Source organism: Sus scrofa, chromosome 4, assembly GCF_054392235.1.
Source record: "Sus scrofa isolate SSC_HxYL_T2T_F1_AM1 chromosome 4, Sscrofa_HxYL_maternal_Yorkshire_Landrace_v2.0, whole genome shotgun sequence".
Taxonomy (NCBI): domain Eukaryota; kingdom Metazoa; phylum Chordata; class Mammalia; order Artiodactyla; family Suidae; genus Sus; species Sus scrofa.
The window spans coordinates 102,127,662-102,148,696 of NC_139386.1; the positions used below are offsets into that span (position 1 = coordinate 102,127,662).

Consider the following 21,035-nt stretch of genomic DNA (forward strand, 5'->3'; position numbering starts at 1 on the left):
AGCTTCTGCATTAGGCAGGGCCTGACAACCAACCTGACCAGGAGCCAGCCATGCCTACTAATGCACCCACAGTAGTCTGCCTGTCACGACAGAAGGGTTTATGTAACACTTACCTAAAGGGCACCCCTAAAGTATATAGGTCTGGTGACCAGAGGAGAGTACACTGCTGGCCCACAGGCATCTCCTATATAATGCCATTTCTCCATGATCAGGAAACATAACTTACTAAATACACAAAAATAAAAAACAAAGAATTAATCAAAATAGGGCAACAGATGAGTATGTTCTAAACAAAGTAATAAGATAAAACCCAAGAAGAAGAACTAAGTGAAGTAAAGATAAGCAATTTAGACAATAAAGAGTTTAAGGTAATGATCATAAAAATGCTCAAAGAACTTGGGAGTAGATTGGATGAATACAGTGAGAAGTTGGAAGTTTCTAACAAAGAGTTAGAAAATATAAAAAAGAACCAGAGACTACGAATACGATAATTGAAATAAAAAATACACTAGAAGGATTCAACAGTAGATTAGTAGACACAGAGGAATGGATCAGTGTGCTGGAAGATAGAGTAGTGGAAATCACTCAAGCTGAACAGAATACAGAAAAAATAATTTTTTAAAACAGACTTCTGGGACAACACCAAGCATACAGCATTTGCATAATAGGTGTTCCAGAAGAAGAGAGAGAAGAAGGTACAGAGAACATATTTGAAGACAAAATAGCTAAGAACTTTCCTAATTTGGAAAAGAAAACAGATATCCAGGTCCAGGAAGCACGGAGTCTCAAACAAGATCAACCCAAAGAGGACCATACTAAGGTACACTGCAATTAAAATAGCAAAAACTGGAGTTTCCTTTGTGGCTCAGCGGTTAACGAACCTGACTAGGATCCATGAGGATGCAGGATCAATCCCTGGCCTCACTCAGTGGGTTAAGGATTCAGCACTGCCGTGAGCTGTGGTATAGGTGGCTGGCATGGCTCGGATCTGGTGTGGCTGTGGCTGTGGCTTAGGCTGGCGGCTGCGGCCCTGATTGGACCCCTAGCCTGGGGACCTCCATATGCTGCAGGTATGGCCTTAAAAAGCAAAATTAATTAATTAATTAAAAATAGCAAAAATTAAACAAAGTCGGAATTCCCAATGTGGTTCACTGGTAACAAACCTGACTGGCATCCATGAAGATGCAGGTTCCCTGGCCCTGCTCAGTGGGTTAAAGATTCGGTGTGCTGCTGTGAGCTGTGATGTAGGTCACAGACATGGCTCAGACCTTGTGCAGAGGTCATGGCATAGGTCAGCAGCTCAGCTCCGATTTGATCCCTAGCCTGGAAACTTCCATATGTCACATGTGCAGCCCCCAAAAAAAGAAAGAAAGAAAAGCCACAACCAAGAATACTCTACCTGGCAAGGCTATTATTCAGATTTGAAGGAGAGATCAAGCTTTACATACAAGCAAACGCGACAAATTTAGCACCACAAAACCAGCTTAACGAGAAATGTGGTTTTTGTTTTTTGTCTTTTTGCCTTTTCTAGAGCCGCTCCTGCAGCATATGGAGATTCCTAGGCTAGCGGTCTAATCGGAGCTGTAGCTGCCGGCCTACACCACAGCCACAGCAACACAGGATCCAAGCCATGTCTTCGACATACACCACAGCTCACAGCAATGCCAGATCCTTAACCCACATCGAGGCCAGGGATCAAACCCGCAATCTCATGGTTCCTAGTCAGATTCGTTAACTACTGAGTCACAACGGGATCCAAATGTTAAAGGTATTTCTCTAAGGAGAAAAAGAAAAGGACACAAGTAGAAATACAAAATTATGAAAGGAAAAATCTTACTGGTAAAGGCAAATATACAGTAAAGGTAGCTGATGAGTTAATTATAAAGCTACTAGGAAGGTTAAAAGACAAAATTATCAATGGAACATTACTTGGCCAGAGAGAGGAGCAAGTTAGTGCCATTTGCCACAACATGGATGGACCTGGAGATTGTTGTACTGGGTGAAATGGGTCAGATGAAGAAAGACAAATATCACATGAGATCACTAATATGTAGTATCTAATAAAAAATGATGTGGGGGAGCTTGTCTACAAAAGAGAAATAGACTCAAGGATTTCAAGACCAGAAGTGTGGTTGCTGGGAAAACACTGGGGGGAGGCAAGAATTGGGAGGCTGGGATTGGCATGTACACACAAAATTGCTACAAAATATAAAATCAATAAATAACAAGGACCTATTGTATATCACAGGGAAGTCTATTCAGTGATCTGTGATGGCCTGTGTGGGGAAAGAATCTGAAAAAAGAACACACACACAAACACACACACACACACACACAGCTGATTCACTTCGCTGTGTACCTGAAACTAACACAACATTGTGGGTCAACTATACTCCAATAAAATTCATTAAAAAAAGACAAAAGTATCAAAATCATCTATATCCACAATAAGCATTAAGGGATATACACACCAAAAAAGGATGTAAAGTATATTAAAAACAGTAAACGTCAGGGAATAAAAATGTAGGATTGCTAAAATGCATTCAAATTTAAGAGATCAGCAACTTAAAATATGGATAGATAGATTGCTATATATAAACTTCATGGTAACCACAAACCAAAAAAATCTATAATAGATACACACTTAAAAAAGAGAAAGGAATCCAAACATAACACTAAAGTTAGTCATCAAATAAATCACAAGGGAAGAGGAACTCTCTTGTAGTACAGTGGGTTAAAAAAAGAAAAAAAAAAAAAAAAAAGCAGAGTTCCCGTTGTGACTCAGTGGTTAATAATCCGACTAGGAATCATGAGGTTGCGGGTTCGATCCCTGACCTTACTCAGTGGGTTAAAGATCCAGTGTTGCCGTGAGCTGTGGTGGAGGTTGCAGACTCAGCTAGGATCCCGAGTTGCTGTGGCTCTGGCGTAGGCCGGCGGCTACAGCTCCAATTCAACCCCCAGCCTGGGAACCTCCATATGCCACAGGAGCAGCCCAAGAAATGGCAAAAAGACAAAATAAAATAAAATTCCTGATTCTGTGTTCTTTCTACTACATTAGCCAAAATGTATAGCTGAAATGATGAATAAAAATATTTAAAACAAAAAAGCAAGATACAATTTTGGATTAACAGATGCAAACTATTGCCTTTGGAATGGATATGCAATAAGATCCTGCAGTATAGCACTGGGAACTATATCTAGTCAATTATGATGGAGCATGATAATGTGAGAAAAAGAATGTATATATGTATGTGTAACTGAGTCACCTTGCTGTACAGTAGAAAACTAACAGAACACTGTAAACCAGCTATGATGGAAAAAATAAAAATCATTTAAAAAAAAAGAAAAAAGCAAGATACAATTATGTGCTGTTTACAAGAAACCCATTTTAAGTATAATTATATAGATAGGTTAAAAGCAAAAGGATAGGAGTGCCCGTCGTGGTGCAGTGGTTAACGAGTCCGACTAGGAACCATGAGGTTGCGGGTTCGGTCCCTACCCTTGCTCAGTGGGTTAAGGATCCGGCATTGCCGTGAGCTGTGGTGTAGGTCACAGACTCGGCTTGGATCCAGTGTTGCTGTGGCTCTGGCGTGGGCCGGTGGCTACAGCTCCGATTTGACTCCTAGCCCGGGAACCTCCATGTGCCGAGGGAGCGGCCCAAGAAATAGCAAAAAGACAAAAGAAAAAAAAAAAAAAAGTAAAAGGATAGTAGTTCCTGTCATGGGTTAGCAGTTGGCGAACCTGACTAGTATCCATGAGGAGGGGAGGTTGATCCTTGGCCTCATTCAAAGGATTAAGGATCTGGTGTTGCCATGAGCTGTGGTGTTGGTCACAGATGGGGCTCGGATTCAGCGTTGCTGTGGCTCTGGCATAGGCCAGCAGCTACAGTTCCAGTTGGGCCCCCAGCCTGGAAATCTCCATATGCTGAGGGTGTGGCCCTAAAAAAAAAAAAAAGACAAAACAAACAAACAAAACAGAGAGCTAAAACGATTAAACTTTTATAAGAGTTTTAGCTCTCTGTTTTGTTTGTTTGCATCCTTGGGGTAGGCAGATTTCTTAGAACACAGGAAGCATTATCCACAAATGAAAGAAACTAACAAATTGGACTTCATCAAAATTTAAGGATTCAGCAGTTAATGAAACCGACTAGTATCCATGAGGATGTGGGTTGAACCCCTGGCCTTGCTCAGTGGGTTAAGGATCCAGCATTGCACAGCTCAGATCCACGTTGCTGCTGCTATGGCTGTGGCGCAGGCCAGCAGCTGCAGCTCTGACTTAACCCCTAGCCTGGGAACCTCCATATGCCGTGGGTTTGGCCCTAAAAAGACAAAAAACAAACAAACAAAAATTTTAAACCTGTTTTTTTAAAAGACATTGTTAAAAATAAAATAAGGCAGCAAATCACAGACTTGGAGAAATATTTTACAAAACATTTATCTGATAAAAGACTTAAAAACAGAATATGTAAAGAATTTTTACATCAAAATAATAGTAAGACCAGGAGTTCCCCTTGTGGCTCAGTGGTAATGAAACCAACTAGCACCCATGAGGAGGAGGGTTTGATCCCTGGCCTCACTCAGCGGGTTAAGTATCTGGCGTTGTTTTGAGCTATGGTGCAGGTCACCAACACAGCTAGGACCTGGCATTGCTGTGGCTGTGGTATAGGCTGGCAGCTGCAGCTCTGATTTGACCCCTAGCCTGGGAATTTCCATATGCCATGGGTGTGGCCCCCAAAAAGATAACAACAATAATAATAATGATAATAGGAGTTCCCATCATGGCTCAGTGGTTAACGAACCTGACCAGTATCCATGAAGATGTGGGTTCGGTCCCTGACCTTGCTCAGCGGGTTAGGGATCCGGCCTTGTCGTGAGCTATGGTGTAGGTCACAGACGAAGCTTGGATCCTACATTGCTGTGGCTGTGGTGTAGGCCAGCAGCTACAGCTCTGATTCGACCCCTAGCCTGGGAACTCCACATGCCTCAGGTGCAGCCCTAAAAAGACAAAGAACAAAATAATAATAATAATAATAATAATAATACAAACAGCTGTTTTTTTAAATGAGCAAAAGAATAGAACAGATGCTTCAACAATGAAGACATAAGAAAGTCCATTAAGCACTCTTGAGTCATTAGGCAAATCCAAGTAAAACCAGAGTGAGATACCACTGTACACACTAGAATGACTAGAATTTAAAAAACTGAAAATACCAAGTGTTCAAGAGGTTATGGAGCAACAGAACTCTCCACCACAGGGGAGAATACAAAAATGGTACAGCTTCTTTGTTTTTGTTTTTTTTGTTTTTTTTTTTTTAAATAAACCCATCTCTTTATTTTTCAAATGAGATTGACTCCAAGAGAAAACAAGCTACTCAAGGTCACACAGCCAATTAGCAATAAGAAAAGTCCCATAACAGGGCTCCTGACTCCCTCAGGCAACAACCATCCCCCCACACTGTGGCGCATGCAAATCCAACTGAACATTACCCATCACGGCTTTCCAAAAAATAACTGCAATAAATACAAAGTTCTTCTTCTAAGTAATTAAAATGTGACTATATACTTTTTAAGCTGTTGTAAATTAATGCCGATTCTGTAAATAATGTTTAAGAAACACTAAGCCTTTACCACTAAATAACTTTAATAAATTAAAAATATTTCATTTTAAACAAAATCAAATTTGAGCACACTACTTCAAAATCCTCAACATTCTTAAAACGTTCATGTTAGATATATAATGCATTTTCCAAAGGGCCGATTAATTAACTGAAGGTACAGCTTCTTTGGAAAACAGTTTACAATTTCCTACAAGATTACTTACACTTACCATATGATTTTGCAATTCCACTTCAAGCAATGTATGTACTCGAGAAATGAAAACAAATCTACATAAAGACCTGTATATAAATGTTATTTCAGGGCAGCTTCAGTAATAATATCCCCAAACTGGAAGCAACACAAATATGAAACAAGTGAACGAACAAATAAATTCTAGTAAATCCAATTAATGGAATACTATCAGCAATTAAAAAGGAATAAACTAATGATATACACAACATGTATCAATCTTAAAAGGATTAAACTAAGTACACAAAGCCAGACATGAAAGACTACATGTTGTGTGATTCCATTCTAGAAAATACAGTGACAGAAAGCTAATCAGTGGTTGACATACAGGGACAGTGGAAAGGAGAGAGGACTGACTGCAAACGGGCAGGAGGGAACTTTGGAGGGTGATGAAAATGTCCTGTATTTTTTATTTTGGTGATTACAAAACAACGTACATTGACTAAAACTCACAAAACTGGACATTTAACATGGGTGGATGCTAACGTAAGCAAATTATGCACAATAAAGTTAATTTTTTAAAAAAGGGCATTTAGTTTCATTCCTTTTCTGAAGTCTACAGAGGTTCTCAAGATCTTAGGTAATTCCCCAAAGGTCTCAACATCCAATCTGCTCCACTTTTAGGACCTGACTTTGATTTCTACTACTTACATGCTGATGATTAAATTATAGCACCTCTACAAAGGATCATAAGAGACTACTATGAGAAACTATACACCAATAAAATGGACACCCTAGAAGAAATGGACAAATTCTTAGAAAGGTACAACCACCCAATACTGAACCAGGAAGAAACAGAAAATATGAACCAACCAATCACCAGTACTGTGAAATTGATTCAGTAATTTTACAATTACCGACGAACCAAAGTCCTGGACCAGATGGCTTCACAGGTGAATCTTCTACCAAACATTCAGAAGTAATTAAAACCTATCCTTCTGAAACTATTCTAAAAAATTGCAGAGGAGAGAACACTGCCAAACTCTTCTATGAGGCCACTATTACCCTAATACCAAAACCAGACAAAGATATTACAAAAAAAGAAAATTAAAGGTCAATATCACTGATGAACAAAGACAAAAAAACAAATCCTCAACAAAATACTAGCAAACTGAATCCAACAATACATTAAAACAATCTATACCATGATCAAGTGGGATTTATCCTAGGAATGCAAGGATTTTTCAATATCCACAAATTAGTCAGCATGTACACTACATTAACAAATTGAAGAATAAAAACCATATGATCATCTCAATAGATGCAGATAAAACTTTTGATAAAATTCAACATGCATTTATTATAAAAAAAAATCTCCAGACTGGCCAGAGTGGGCATAGAAGGAATGTACCTCAGCATAATAAAGGCCATATGTGAAAAACCCACAGCTAACATCATTCTTAATGATGAAAACTTGAAGGCATGTCCTCTCTGGTCAGTAACAAGACAAGGATGCCCACTTTTCTTCAAAATAGTCTTGGAAGTCCTAGCCACAGCAATCAGAGAACAAAAAGACATAAAAGGAATCTAAAATGGAAAAGAAGTAAAACTGTCACTGTTGGCAGATGACACGATACTATATTGTTGCAGATGACATGATTTCTATACTATACATAGAAAATCCTAAAAGACACTGCCAGAAAAAAACAGAGCTCATCAGTGAATTCCGTAAAGTTGCAAGATGCAAAACTAATAGAAATCTGTTGCACTTTTATACACTAATAGAAATCTGTTGCACTTTTATACACTAACAGCAAAAGATCAGAAAGAGAAATTAAGGAAACAATTTCATTTACCATCACTTTGAAAAGAATAAAATACCTAGGAATAAACCTACCTAAAGAAGCAGAAGTCCTTGGAGTTCCTGTCGTGGCACAGTGGTTAACGAATCCGACTAGGAACCATGAGGTTGCGGGTTCGGTCCCTGGCCTTGCTCAGTGGGTTAAGGATCCGGCGTTGCCATGAGCTGTGGTGTAGGTTGCAGACGCAGCTCGGATCCCGAGTTGCTGTGGCTCTGGCGTAGGCTGGTGGCTACGGCTCCGGCTCCGATTAGACCCCTAGCCTGGGAAGCCCCATATGCCGTGGGAGCAGCCCAAGAAATGGCCAAAAGACAAAAAAAAAAAAAAAAAAAAAAAAAAAAAAAAAAAAGAAGCAGACGTCCTGTACTCCAAAAACTATTAAGATGAAATAAAAGAAATAGACAATGACACAAACAGATGGAAAGATATACTGTGTTCTTGGATTAGAAGAATCAATATTGTCAAAACGATTATACTTCCCAAGGCAATCTGCAAATTCAATGCAATCCACATCAAATTACCAATGGCATTTTTCCAGAACTAGAACAAAATTTTTTAAAATTTGTATGCAAACACAGACCCCAAAGAGCCAAAAAAATCTCTTCTTTTTTTGCCTTTTAGGGTTGCACCTGTGGCATTGGGAGATTCCTAGGCTAGGGGTTGAATAAACCAGCCTATGCCACAGCAACAGGGGATCCAAGCCGTGCCTGTGACCTACACCACAGCTCACAGCAACACTGGATCCTTAACCCACCGAGCAAGGCCAGGAATCGAACCTGCATCCTCATGGATGCTAGTAGGATTCGTTTCCACTGAGCCACAATGGGAACTCCTCAAAACAATCTTGAGAAAGAACAGAACTGGAGGAATCATACTCCTTGATTGCAGACTATACTACAAAGCTACAGTACTCAAGACAGTGTGGTACTGGCACAAAAACAGACAGATCAATGGAACAGGACAGAAAGCCAAGAAATAAACCCATCACTTATGGTCAATCAATGTACAACAAAGGATGCAAGAATATACAATGGAGAAAAGACAGTCTCTTTGATAAGTGGTGTTGGGAAAACTGGACAGCTACATGTAAAAAAATGAATTCAGAACATTCTCTCATACTATATACAAAAATAAACTCAAGCTTGGGCTTATCAGACACAACCTAGAATAGATTTATAAGGAGATCCTGCTGAATAGCATTGAGAACTATGTCTAGATACTCATGTCGCAACAGAAGAAAGGGTGGGGGAAAAAACTGTAACTGCAATGTATACATCTAAGGATGACCTGACCCCCTTGCTGTACAGTGGGAAAATAATAAAATAAATAAATAAATAAATAAACTCAAAATGGATTAAGGACCTAAATATAAGACTGGATACTAAAAAACTCCTAGAAGAAAATATAAGCAAAACACTCTTTGACATAAACTGCAGCAATATTTTTTTGGATCCATCTTCAGAGTAATGGAAATAAAAACAAAAATAATCAAATGGGGGAGTTCCCTGGTGTCCTAGTGGGTTAAGGGTCTGGTGCTATCACTGCTCTGGCTGTCACTGCTGTGGTGTGGGTTCAATCCCAGGCCCTAAAACTTCCACATGCCAAGGGTGCAGTCAAAACAAACAAACAAATAGGACCTAATTAAACTTAAAAGCTTTTATACAGCAAAGCAAAGCATAAACAAAACAAAAAGACAACCCACAGACTGTGAGAAAATATTTGCAAACAATGTCATAGACAAGGGATTTATCTTCAAAATATACAAGCAGTTCATACAGCTTAAATTTAAAAACAAAAAAAATTTTTAAATAAGCAGATTAGGAGTTCCTGTTGCGATGCAACAGGATCAGCAGCATCTTGGGAGTGCTGGGACGCTTGGGAACCCAGTTCAGCATAGTAGGTGAAAGAAGCCAGCATTGCTGCAGCTGCAACATAAGTCACAACTGCAGCTTGGACCTGATCCCTGGCCCGGGAACTCTATATGCCCCAGGAAGGTCAAAAAAGGAAAAAATAAAATAGGGCAGAAGACCTAAAAGAGATATTTCTCTGAAGAAGACATATAGATGGTCAAAAAGATACCCAATATCGCTAATTATCAGAGAAATACAAATCAAAACTTTGAGGTATCACCTCACATCAGTCAAAATGGCCATCATTAAAAAGTCTAGGAGGGGAGTTCCTATCCTGGTTCAGCAGAAACGAATCTGACTAGCATTCATGAGGATGCAGGTTCAATCCCTGGCCTCATTCAGTGGGTAAGGATCCAGTGTTGCCATGAGCTGTGGTGTAGGTTGAAGATGCAGCTCGGATCTGGCATTGCTGTGGCTGTGATGTAAGCCAGCAGCTGCAGCTCCAATTCGACCCCTAGTCTGGGAACCTCCATATGCCAAGGATATGGCCCTAAAAAAACAAAAAAAAAAGTCTAGGAGGAGTTCTCGTGGCTCAATGGGTTAAGGATCCAGTGTTATCACTGCAAAGGATTGGGTGGCTGCTATGACACAGGTTTGATTCCTGGCCCAAGGATTTTCACATGCTGCAGGTATACAGTCAAAAAAAAAAAAAAAAAGATTTGATAGATATAAATACACACACATACACAATGGAATATTAGTCATAAAAAAGAAATAATGCCATTTGTAGCAACATGAGGTCAGTCAAAGACTTTAGACAAATACAGTATCCCTTTTATGTGGAATCTAAAAAAATGATACAAACGAATGTATTTACAAAACAGAAACAGATTCACAGACATAGAAAACATATTAGGAGTTCCCACTATGACTCAGTGGAAACATACCTGCATCCATGAGGATGCAGGATGGATCCCTGGCCTCAATCAGTGAGTTAAGGTTCTGGCGTTGCAGTGAGCTATGGTATAGGTTGCAGATGCAGCTCGGATCCCGTCTTGCTGTGGCTCTTGCGTAGGCCAGCAGCTATAGCTCTGAGTCGATCCCTAGCCTGGGAACCTCCATATGCCTTGGGTGCAGCCTTAAAAAAAAAACAAAAAAAGAAAGAAAGAAAAGAAAAGAAAACAAATTACAGTTACCAAAGGGGATAGCAGGGCAGAAGGGAGAGAGAAATTAGGAGTTTGGGATTAGCAGATGTATACTACTACATACAAAATAGATAAACAAGAAACTAGGGTATAGCACAGGGGACTACATTAACTATCCTATAATAACCTATAATGGAAAAGAATCTGAAAAAGAATGTGTGTATGTGTATGTATATGTATATATACATTCAGTTTTATATATATATATAACTGAATCACTTTGCTGAACACCTGAAACTAATAAAGCACTGTAAATTAACTATACTTCAACAACAGAAAACGGCTTAAAAAAAAAAGTAGAACACCTCTGAAACACAAAAACACTAAATTTCCTGAGTACTGTTCTGAAAATACATAGACCAGGCTCACATAAAACCTATATGCTATCATCTCCAGCCAAATCACAGATGCAAACAGTATTTGATGCTTCTGGAACTTTTCAGGCTTCCTTTTTACTTTTCTCATCTCCCCAATGTACCACTAATGTCTAAAAGCTAATTCCTATACAAGAGACAAACCTCAGTTTCAGAGACTGCAATTCTAGACAGCAGATCAACTTCAAACACACGTAATCTATTTGCCAACATCTAACAGAACTCACTGCATTTTCCACAAAGATTAATAAACTTCTCACTATATTGCCACTCCCAAAAGAACCAAAGGCAAATAAAAAACACTGCAACCAAGAGAAAAATTAAGTAGATTGGGCTATCAGCTGCAATTAGGTTTTGAAGAACAAACAAAGGCATTCAGGAGAGGGGTTGACACATATCATCCAGAATTCAAGTTGGGCTTTCCTGCATATCTACAACAGCAAGAAATTGGAAATGTATAAAATAGCCCGTGTGAACTGAATTCAGAATATAATGAGGAGCTTGGGGAAAACTAGAGTTAATTATTCACAGAGATATCTCCAAGAAAATGAAAAAGAACAAGATATGGAAGGGGGCAGAGGGCACTGACATGGACAAACTGTATTACCCCAATGTTTTGGAAGATACCACCTTTTAAAATTAATCTTGCTCTACAGAGTCAAAAAAAGAAACTGCTATTAGCAAAGAGATAGGACAACCAATAAAAGTTGAAACAAACAAAACAAACTCACATATGATTATGTGAGTTTATGATTTGCATACCAGAATGCAAACTTAAAACTGTCTAAAAATAAAATGGAACTATACTTAAATAGAAATAGGACTTTTCTTCATTATTGTAGTTCACCCCCTGCAATAAATTAGGGTCAGTGTCTTTTATTTATGTGTAAATACATATTTCGGGCAGGCAAACTGACCTAGGCTGCAGTCATTTCTTCTAGCGCCCTAATATATATGACAAATAAGACTGGGAAAAATAAAAGGTAGGTGTTTGAGGATCCAGTTGGGCTGACACTCACCACAAACTTCTCACCATTCTGTTCCACATGTTTGTATGTGGGGACCGATATGGGCACTGCTTGCTTTTCTGTGTAATCATAAAATGATTGTCCCAGCGAGTCGTCACTTGGATCTAGATTATCTGCCTCATGAGGAGGTACAGATAACACTGTCAAGATCAATTCCTTCTCGCCTGCTCGGATCAGGTCCACCACCTGCTTGTGGGTCGCTCCCTCAACATTCACGCCGTTCCTAAGGGGGAAAAGGGAAAAAGATAATCCCATAAACCAGAAGGGTCCAAACATCTTATATCTCACTTCCTGCCCCAACTCCAGAGTCATGAACTATGAACCATAAAATCAAAAGATCATTTGGTTCTTGAAAAGCTATTTCTGTTTTTACAAATTATAACTTGAAAAAACTGTCTGAACTTGACAGGGAGAGAAAATGGAAACAGGTAAGAAGACCCTACCCTTCCTCTATGCTAGAACCTCATACAGAGCTTCAGGAAAATACATGGGAAGGAGGGTAAAGCTGAGGAGAGAACAAAACTTTTAAAGTTAAAGAGTCTAATTTCCTCATGCTAGCTAAGCGTGTATACAATACAGTACAATAAGGTGGCTTTTAACAATCTTGCCATTTGAACTGTTCTTTATCCTTTTGAAACCTCTGGAATCAGGAATTCTGTCAGAAGAAATCTTTTACAAAATGTGCTCCTTAATTTGTTAAGACCCAAAAAGTATGACTAAGATAATTCTTTTACATTTATATCTGATTTCTCCCCATTATCTTCAAATCAGTAAACTTAATTTTCCTTTACACCAAGTTTTATCACCCTAGGAGTTAAATGGCATATATCTTCACACACACTAGTTTTATCACCCAGTTTTTTAAAAGGCAAGGAGATAATCTCTCTAAAACTGTACTATCTGACCCAACTTCCCTTTTTCCCCCAATCATTTCAATTAATCTCTCTTAGGATTCTATCTACTCTTTGTCTGCTCTGTGCTATCTCACTTAAAGCCCTGTGTAATCAGTTCAAATTAAAAAATGTATGGCTAAGATTGCACAGTAAATCAACCTACCAATTCACCTTCCTGTTCCACTGTGTATAAAAAGGCAGAAATGAAGAAAAGTACAAGGTTTGGAAGAACAATAATTTTGTCAAGATGCTGAGTCTCAACAAAACCCACTCAGCAAACTGCGCTACCTTCCCAGAATGCTGACCCAGCCTGCTATCTCAGCAAAAACCACTAGGCAGCTAGGTGACCTGGAGGTTCCCTCCATGACTATCCCAAGAGGGCTAGGAAATACACACCTGGCCTTCAGTCAGTTTGATAATAGCTTGTTTACTAACTTCAGAGTTAGACTCTTTTTCAGTTCTGTTCCAAACCATCAGGGTTTTTCCTTCCCGAAAATGATGCTAAGTTTAGTAACGAGCCTTCCACAAACTTTTCAATCACTGGAACTGTCTCTTTCAGAGTTTACTACTTGAAACATTCATTTACATAAACAGAACAGGAGATCATCCAGCTAAGCCTCCTTCCTTATTTTGGGTTTAACAATCTAGCCATTAAATTCAGCACACTTGACATTGCACAACCTAAAGTCTAACTTACACACGCACATACAATACAGCAATTTTACAACTGGTTAGCTAAAGAAGAAAATAAAGAGCTCCCTCCACCGATGGAAATCTGGGCTTTCAAAGTTCAGATCAGGTCATACCAATGACCAGACCAAAAAAAAAAAGTTAGTTCTTTGATTACAGAGCAAGATGGTAAAATAGAAAGAAAATGGGCTTTGGAGCTAGATCTACATGGGTTCAAGTCCTGGCCCTTGACTTTTGGTATCAGAATTGGTCTTGATCAAGTCATTTAACCTTTCGTAGCATTGCTTTCTGTATCTATAAAATGGGGGCAATGATAAGTCCCTAGCAGGGTTACTGGGAATATTAATGTAATAAAACATGTAACTTGCCAAGATCAATGTCTGAACATTCACATCAGAAGGTATATTAACAAAAGTACTATGAACCTTTGGGTTATGAAGAGATTTTGGTTAAAGAAGAAATGGAAACCTAAAGTTGGGCACCAGTAAAGGATTTCATCTAAATCTTTGACCTAATTAGTTCTGAAAAAAAATGTTCTGATGGTAGAAGAAATAAAATTGAAAAAGCAAAAGTCAGAAATCAACACAGGAGGAGTTCCCATTATGGCTCAGTGTAACGAACCCAACTAGTATCCATGAGGACGTGGGTTCCATCCAGGCCTTACTCAGTGGGTTAAGCATCTGGTGTTGCTGTGAGCAGTAGGGTAAGTCACAGATGTGGCTTGCTCAGATCCCAAGCAGCAGCTATAGCTCTGATTCAACCCCTAGCCTGCGAACTTTCATATGCTATGACAGCGGCCCTAAAGAGCAAAAAAAAAACCCAACCAACCAACACAGGAGTTTCCCCTGTGGTGTGGTGGGTTAAGAACCTGACTGCGGCAGTTTGGGTTGCTCTGGAGGTGCAGGGCTGATCCCTAGCCCAGTACAGTGGGTTAAAGGATCCAGCATTGCTGCAGCTGTGCAATAGGTCACAGCTGTGGCTCAGATTCAATGCCTGGCCTGGGAACATCCATATGCTATGAGTGTGGCCATTAAGAAAAAAAAAAAAGGAGTTCCCGTCGTGGCGCAGTGGTTAACGAATCCGACTAGGAACCATGAGGTTGCGGGTTCGGTCCCTGCCCCTGCTCAGTGGGTTAACGATCCGGCGTTGCCGTGAGCTGTGGTGTAGGTTGCAGATGCGGCTCGGGTCCCGAGTTGCTGTGGCTCTGGTGTAGGCCGGTGGCTACAGCTCCGATTCGACCCCTAGCCTGGGAACCTCCATATGCCGCGGGAGCGGCCCAAAGAAATAGCAAAAAGACAAAAAAAAAAAAAAAAAAAAAAAGCCAACATGGAGAACTTGATCTAGTTCTAGGAATCACAGCTTACTCACGAATATTCTTGTTAATTTCTTTAACAAGAAAACTAACACTTCAGTGACTGAACAAAACATCTTGGATACTAAAACACGATTTTTGTTAGTACAAAATGTGTTACGAGATGCACATTTGTGGAAAAAGTTTAAGAACTAACATTCAAATCTTACTTTTCAGCTCCCCAATTTTTTTCCTTTAAAGGATTTTGAATCTGGGCTACTCTTTCAAAAGGCTTGGGGGCTGGTGAACACCTAAAGAATTTGTATGTAAAATTATATTTATGTACACATGTATTTTTTTTTTCTGGGAAGAGGGTTTACAACTTTTATCATCTTCAGAAAGGAGTATGTAATTTCCAGAAAGGTTAAGAACTATTGCTTTCAATGCATACTTCCACACATTCAATTTTCAAATTAGAATATACTGCTCCTTGGGTCACTCACAGAAATAAGCCCTGAAAATTGGTAGAGAAACTTAAGTGAGGCTTACTCCAAGAGCAGCCAGGGAGCAAGGAAGCTTGCTTAGGTTTCATTTCTTTATTAGTTAAGACCTAGCTTCAAATTGGCTATTATCCCAAAACCCTCTAAAAACAAAACAAAACAAAAAACAGGAAAGAATTTCCAGTGTTATATTCTAAACACACTTGCTAATACTTATCTGGTTCAACTACAGAAGGAATACTATACATTCCACAATTTAATACAAGCTAGAAATTCCTTCATTCTTCAGAGAATGAAATGAAGTCAGTAAAAACCCCAGGATGTTTGATTTCAAAAAGGGCCCTCTCTCCTCAAGCATCCATAGTCATAAAAATGTTTATATGATATCCTCTTTTCTCCAAGAATGCTACTACATCAGGCTCAAATTGGGTGTGGCTCAATTTGGCCAATTCTGAAGATATAAATCATAAATTCTGCAATAAAAGGAACTTTCAACACTACAGACTTCTAGTTCAAAGCATGGGTTTTGGAGTCAGAGAGACCTGAGTTTGAATACTAACTGCGCTGTTTAACAGATGAAACATTAGGTAAAGGATTTGATATCACTAAGCCTCAATTTCTTTTTTTTTTCTTCTTTCTTTCTTTCTTTGGTCACACCCACAGCATACAGAAGTTCCCAGGCCAGGAATCAAACCCAAACCACAGTTGCTGCCTGCGCCACAGCTGAGGCAATGCCAGATCCTTAACCTACTGCACCACAAGGGAACTTCCTAAGCCTCAATGTCTTTCTTTCTTTCTTTCTTTTTGTCGTTTTGCCTTTTCTTGGGCTGCTCCCGGGGCATATGGAGGTTGCCAGGCTAGGGGTCTAATCAGAGCTATACTTGCTGGCCTACGCCTGAGCCACAGCAACACAGGATCCGAGCCGCGTCTGTGACCTACGCCATGGCTCACGGCATCTCGGGATCCTTAACCCACTGAGCAAGGCCAGGGATCAAACCCGCAACCTCATGGTTCCTGTTCGGATTTGTTAACCACTGCGCCAGGACGGGAACTCCGCCTCAATGTCTTAACCCATAAAATGAGGCTAATAATACCCTGAGCTAACAGAATTGTAAGACCTCAAATGAGATAAAGCTCTAGAATACAGTTAACACTAAGGAATGATAGTTATTTCTGTGACAGTATTTCTATTAGCTGGGAGAGAAGGTTAGCAGTATTTTGCTCTCCTGATGATACACAAACCCTTTCTACAACCAATTTCTCTTGCCTTTCTTTTGCCTTTGTAACTAGTTGGAATTCATTTGAAAATAAATGACTGGACTATCAAATCAGTGATGACAGAAACCACAGATAGGCACCTTCAGAAGAGAACTACTGCATCAGAAAACCACTTAGTGTGCACACTGCACAAAAATAAGTACTGGCCATAGATTCTACCAATTTATGCTTCTTCCACAAAGAAAGGCTTAAACACACCATCAAAAAACTTTCAACAGATATGTGTTAAACAAATATAGCAAAGTATTAATTATAGAATCTAGGTGGTAGGTGTACAGGTATTCACTGTGCAATTCCTTCCATTTTTCTGTATGTATGAAATATTTCTTCATAAATTGTGGGGGGGGGGGAGGCTACCAAAAAATCCAATGATTCACAACTAAGACTAAAATTTTGTTTCCTGAGGCAACTAGGTGATACCCAATTTACTTTGTATCTTCAGCACTGTAAAGATACACTTGATAATTATAATAAAATGCCCCTCATTCTTGATATAAGACCAAAATTTGGCTCCATCTGAGAGGCTTTTAGCTACCTAATGGGAGTGGCTTTAAATAGGACTTTTATTCAACTGAAGTTAGCTAGCTGGGGAAACTGCAAAGCTAATATAAACACTCTTGACAAGCAGGAAAAAAGCTCTAAATAGTCAGAATTTGTATATTCTTTATGAAGAAAGCTGTATATAATGAAACTAGGTATGGATGAAAATATGACAGAGCCAATCACTACATGTGCCACATTAAAGAGCCATTCTACATGGTAAGCAGAATGTTATTTTGACCCCCTGTGACATTCCAGAAAGTAATTAGAGTATAATTAGTCCCCCAGAAACAGCCTACAAAAAAAAACCAGACAATAAATTTCTATAACTGCAAGCAATGAGATATACTTTTCAATTTTATAGATTAAAATACAATCGCTACATGTTTACAAAACAGTTAAAACAAAAAAGAAGTTTTGCCAAGGATGTTGAAGAGAATTAGAATTCTCATTCATTGCTAATGTGAACATGAAGCAAAAACAATCTCGCAGTTTCTTATAATATTAAACATACATTTACTATATGATCTACCAATTCCATTCCTAGGTATTTACCCAAGAGAAATGAAACCATGCCCACACAAACAATGAGTTGAAAGTTCATTGAAGCTTCATTCATCGTATTCCAAAACTAAAAATAGCCAAATGTCTATCTATCTATAAACAGATAAACTGGGACATTTTCATGCAATGGAGTATTATTCAGCAACAGAAAGGACCAAATTAATGACATCTATGACACGGATGAATCCAAAAACACAGAGCAAAGAAGTAAGATAGAAAAGAGTTTGACTGATTTGATCCCATTTATTTAAAGTTCCAGAATAGGCAAAAATATTCTATAGTGATAGAAATTAGATCAATGATTGTCTGTCAGGGATGGGGGTGGCACTGTGGCGAACAACAGACAAAAGGAAGCTTTCTGAAGTAATAGATGTGTTCTATATCTCAATTGGGGTGGTGGTTAAATGGATCTATACCTTTCTCAAATTTAAAACTCTCACTTAAAATGTATGCATTTGACTGTAAATTAAACCTCAATAGAGTTGATTTTAAAATAAAATTATATAATATCCTCATTTATAAATGTGAAATAGTAGTCCATCATCAGAATGAAATAGCCCCTACTCTACTTTTATTTTATTTTATTTCATTTTTTTTGCTTTTAGGGCCATACCCCACGCATATGGAGGTTCCCAGGCTAGGGATCCAATCAGAGCTGTAGCCACCAGACTATGCCACAGCCACAGCAATGTCGGATCCAAGCCACATCTGTGACCTACACCACAACTCACGGCAACGCCTGAGTGAGGCCAGGGATCGAACCCACAACCACATGATTAATAGTTGAATTTGTTAACCACTGTGCCACGACAGGAACTCCTACTCTACTTTTAGATTATTCTGATTTTTTTTTTTTTTTGCTGTTATGAACAATGCTGATACAAAGATCCTAGTAAATGAATCTCTATACATATACACAGCACAAAATTGTTTAGCAGATAAAACATATCCTTTTCCCTTCACCTCCCATATCTCTGTGGAAAGTAAGCTAAACCTCCAATACTTCATCTCATAAACCTATTTCAAAGAAATAAGGAAGAGAAAATTAAGCCAGAGCTAGTTACCCCTACTACTGCTTTTGGCCTTTTGTCTTAATCTCCTAAAAATAATAAGACACATGTTTTGAGCCTCGTGCAGTTAAGAACCTCAGCAATAGATGATTACAAAGCTAAGCCAGAGAACAAGAGCATCTCTCTCAAGTTCATTAAAGCCATAATGTGAGAAACAAACATCAAATTCACTAAATACTTGATTAATATCATTATATTACATCATAAATATAATTCAGATTTTATTTAGGAGTCCTTGTTAGATATTTAAGCATCCAAGGCTGTGAAGCATTTTCTTCTCACAAAGTATCTGAAAAAGAACTTGTCCAATGGATCACTTTGTTCTACAGCAGAAATTATCACAACCTTGTAAATCAACAATACTTCAATAAAACTTAAAAAAAAAAAAAAAAAGAATTGGGGGAGTTCCCTTGTGGTTCAGTTGTTAACAAACCCAACTAGGATCCACGACAATGTGGGTTTGATCCCTGGCCTCACACAGTCGGTTAAGGATCTGGTTTGCCCTGAGCTGTGGTGTGGGTTACAGACGCGGCTCAGATCCTTCATTGCTGTGGTTGTGGCGTAGGCCGGCAGCTGTAGCTCTGATTCGACCCCTAGCCTGGGAACCTCCATATGCCGCAAAGACGGCCCTAAAAAGCGGAAAAAAAAAAAAAAAGAATTTGTTCAGCCAAATACATAACATGAGAAAAACTTTTTTTGTGTGTGTGTCTTTTTGCCATTTCTTGGGCTGCTTCCACGGCATATGGAGGTTCCCAGGCTCCGGCCTACGCCAGAGCCACAGCAACGCAGGATCCGAGCCGCGTCTGCCACATACACCACAGCTCATGGCAACGCCGGATCCTTAACCCACGGAGCAAGGCCAGGGATCAAACCCACAACTTCATGGTTCTTAGTCGGATTTGTTAACCCCTGAGCCACGACGGGAACTCCAAGAAAAACTTTTAATGACTCTGAGGTACATTAAACAAATGGACTTAAAATTCTTAAAAAATATTTAAGAAGACTATATGCAAACATGGAAAAGTCCCTATGTCAAAAGCAAAAAACAAAGACTATAAACTGCTTTGGGTTTTTTTTTTTTTTTGCATTTAAAATATAAAAATATTGTCCGTTGTGATTATGAGCACATAAGATATTTTGCCCATAAAAAGGCACACTATGTAAAATATGAAAAGAGATGAGTTAGGATGACAATGAACTACAGGTAATCTTAAAAATTTAACATAGCGTTTCTATCTTTTCAATTACACAAAGCTTTTAAAACAATTCCCTATCTTCTCTAGAATATATCTTCTTGAAAACTGGATGAAGACCTTACAAGTTGGAAAAAAATAGTTCCCTGACACATCAAAAAAAAAAAGATACATACTTCCTTTGACTTTTCACTGTTTCACTGCCTAGTTGTTGGGTACAGCTATACTATACACTAGACTATAAAAAAAAGGAACTACTTCTACTGAAATGTAAAGACGTCCTTTTTATTTTTTATTTTTATTTACTTTATTATTATTATTATTATTTTTGTCTTTTCGCCATTTTCTTGGGCTGCTCCCGAGGCATATGGAGGTTCCCAGGCAGGGGTCGAATTGGAGCCATAGCTGCCGGCCTACGCCAGAGCCACAGCAACGCCAGATCCAAGCCATGTCTGCAACCTACACCACAGCTCACAGCAACGCCAGATCCTTAACCCACTGAGCAACGCCAGGGATCGAACCCGCAACCTCATGGTTCCTAGTCGGATTCGTTAACCACTGAGCCTCGACAGGAACTCCAAGACATGTCCTTTTAAAAAAATTTTATTTTATTGAAGTATAGTTGATTTGCAATGTTGTGCTAGTTTCTGGTGTACCGCAAAGCAATTTAGTTATACATATACACAATAATTTGCAAGGATATGCCCTTTTAAATTTTGCAGTTAAATCATCTGACTGGCTTAGGCTGGCTCCTTTTTATCCAACTCTGCCTCCTTGCTATCTTACTTAGGCAAACAATCAAGTCAGAGAATATTTTTACTAACTAATTGTCTTAGCAATCGTGCTGTACTTTGCCCTTAAACTCTGGAGATAAGGGATTCAGACACACATAAGTGATGAAAAAAGCCAAAGAA

At 39.0% G+C, this 21,035-nt stretch overlaps 1 protein-coding gene across 2 annotated transcripts in view; it reads right to left on the bottom strand.

Annotated features, from left to right (window-relative positions):
* SNX27 (sorting nexin 27) overlaps nucleotides 1-21,035 on the bottom strand; it is an 87,156-nt gene that overhangs the window by 49,299 nt on the left and 16,822 nt on the right. For both annotated transcript variants that reach the window (XM_021089855.2, XM_003125761.7), the window contains exon 2: nucleotides 12,094-12,325. In XM_021089855.2, coding sequence (XP_020945514.1) covers nucleotides 12,094-12,325 — 232 coding nt within the window. The remainder of the gene's footprint in view (nucleotides 1-12,093; nucleotides 12,326-21,035) is intronic.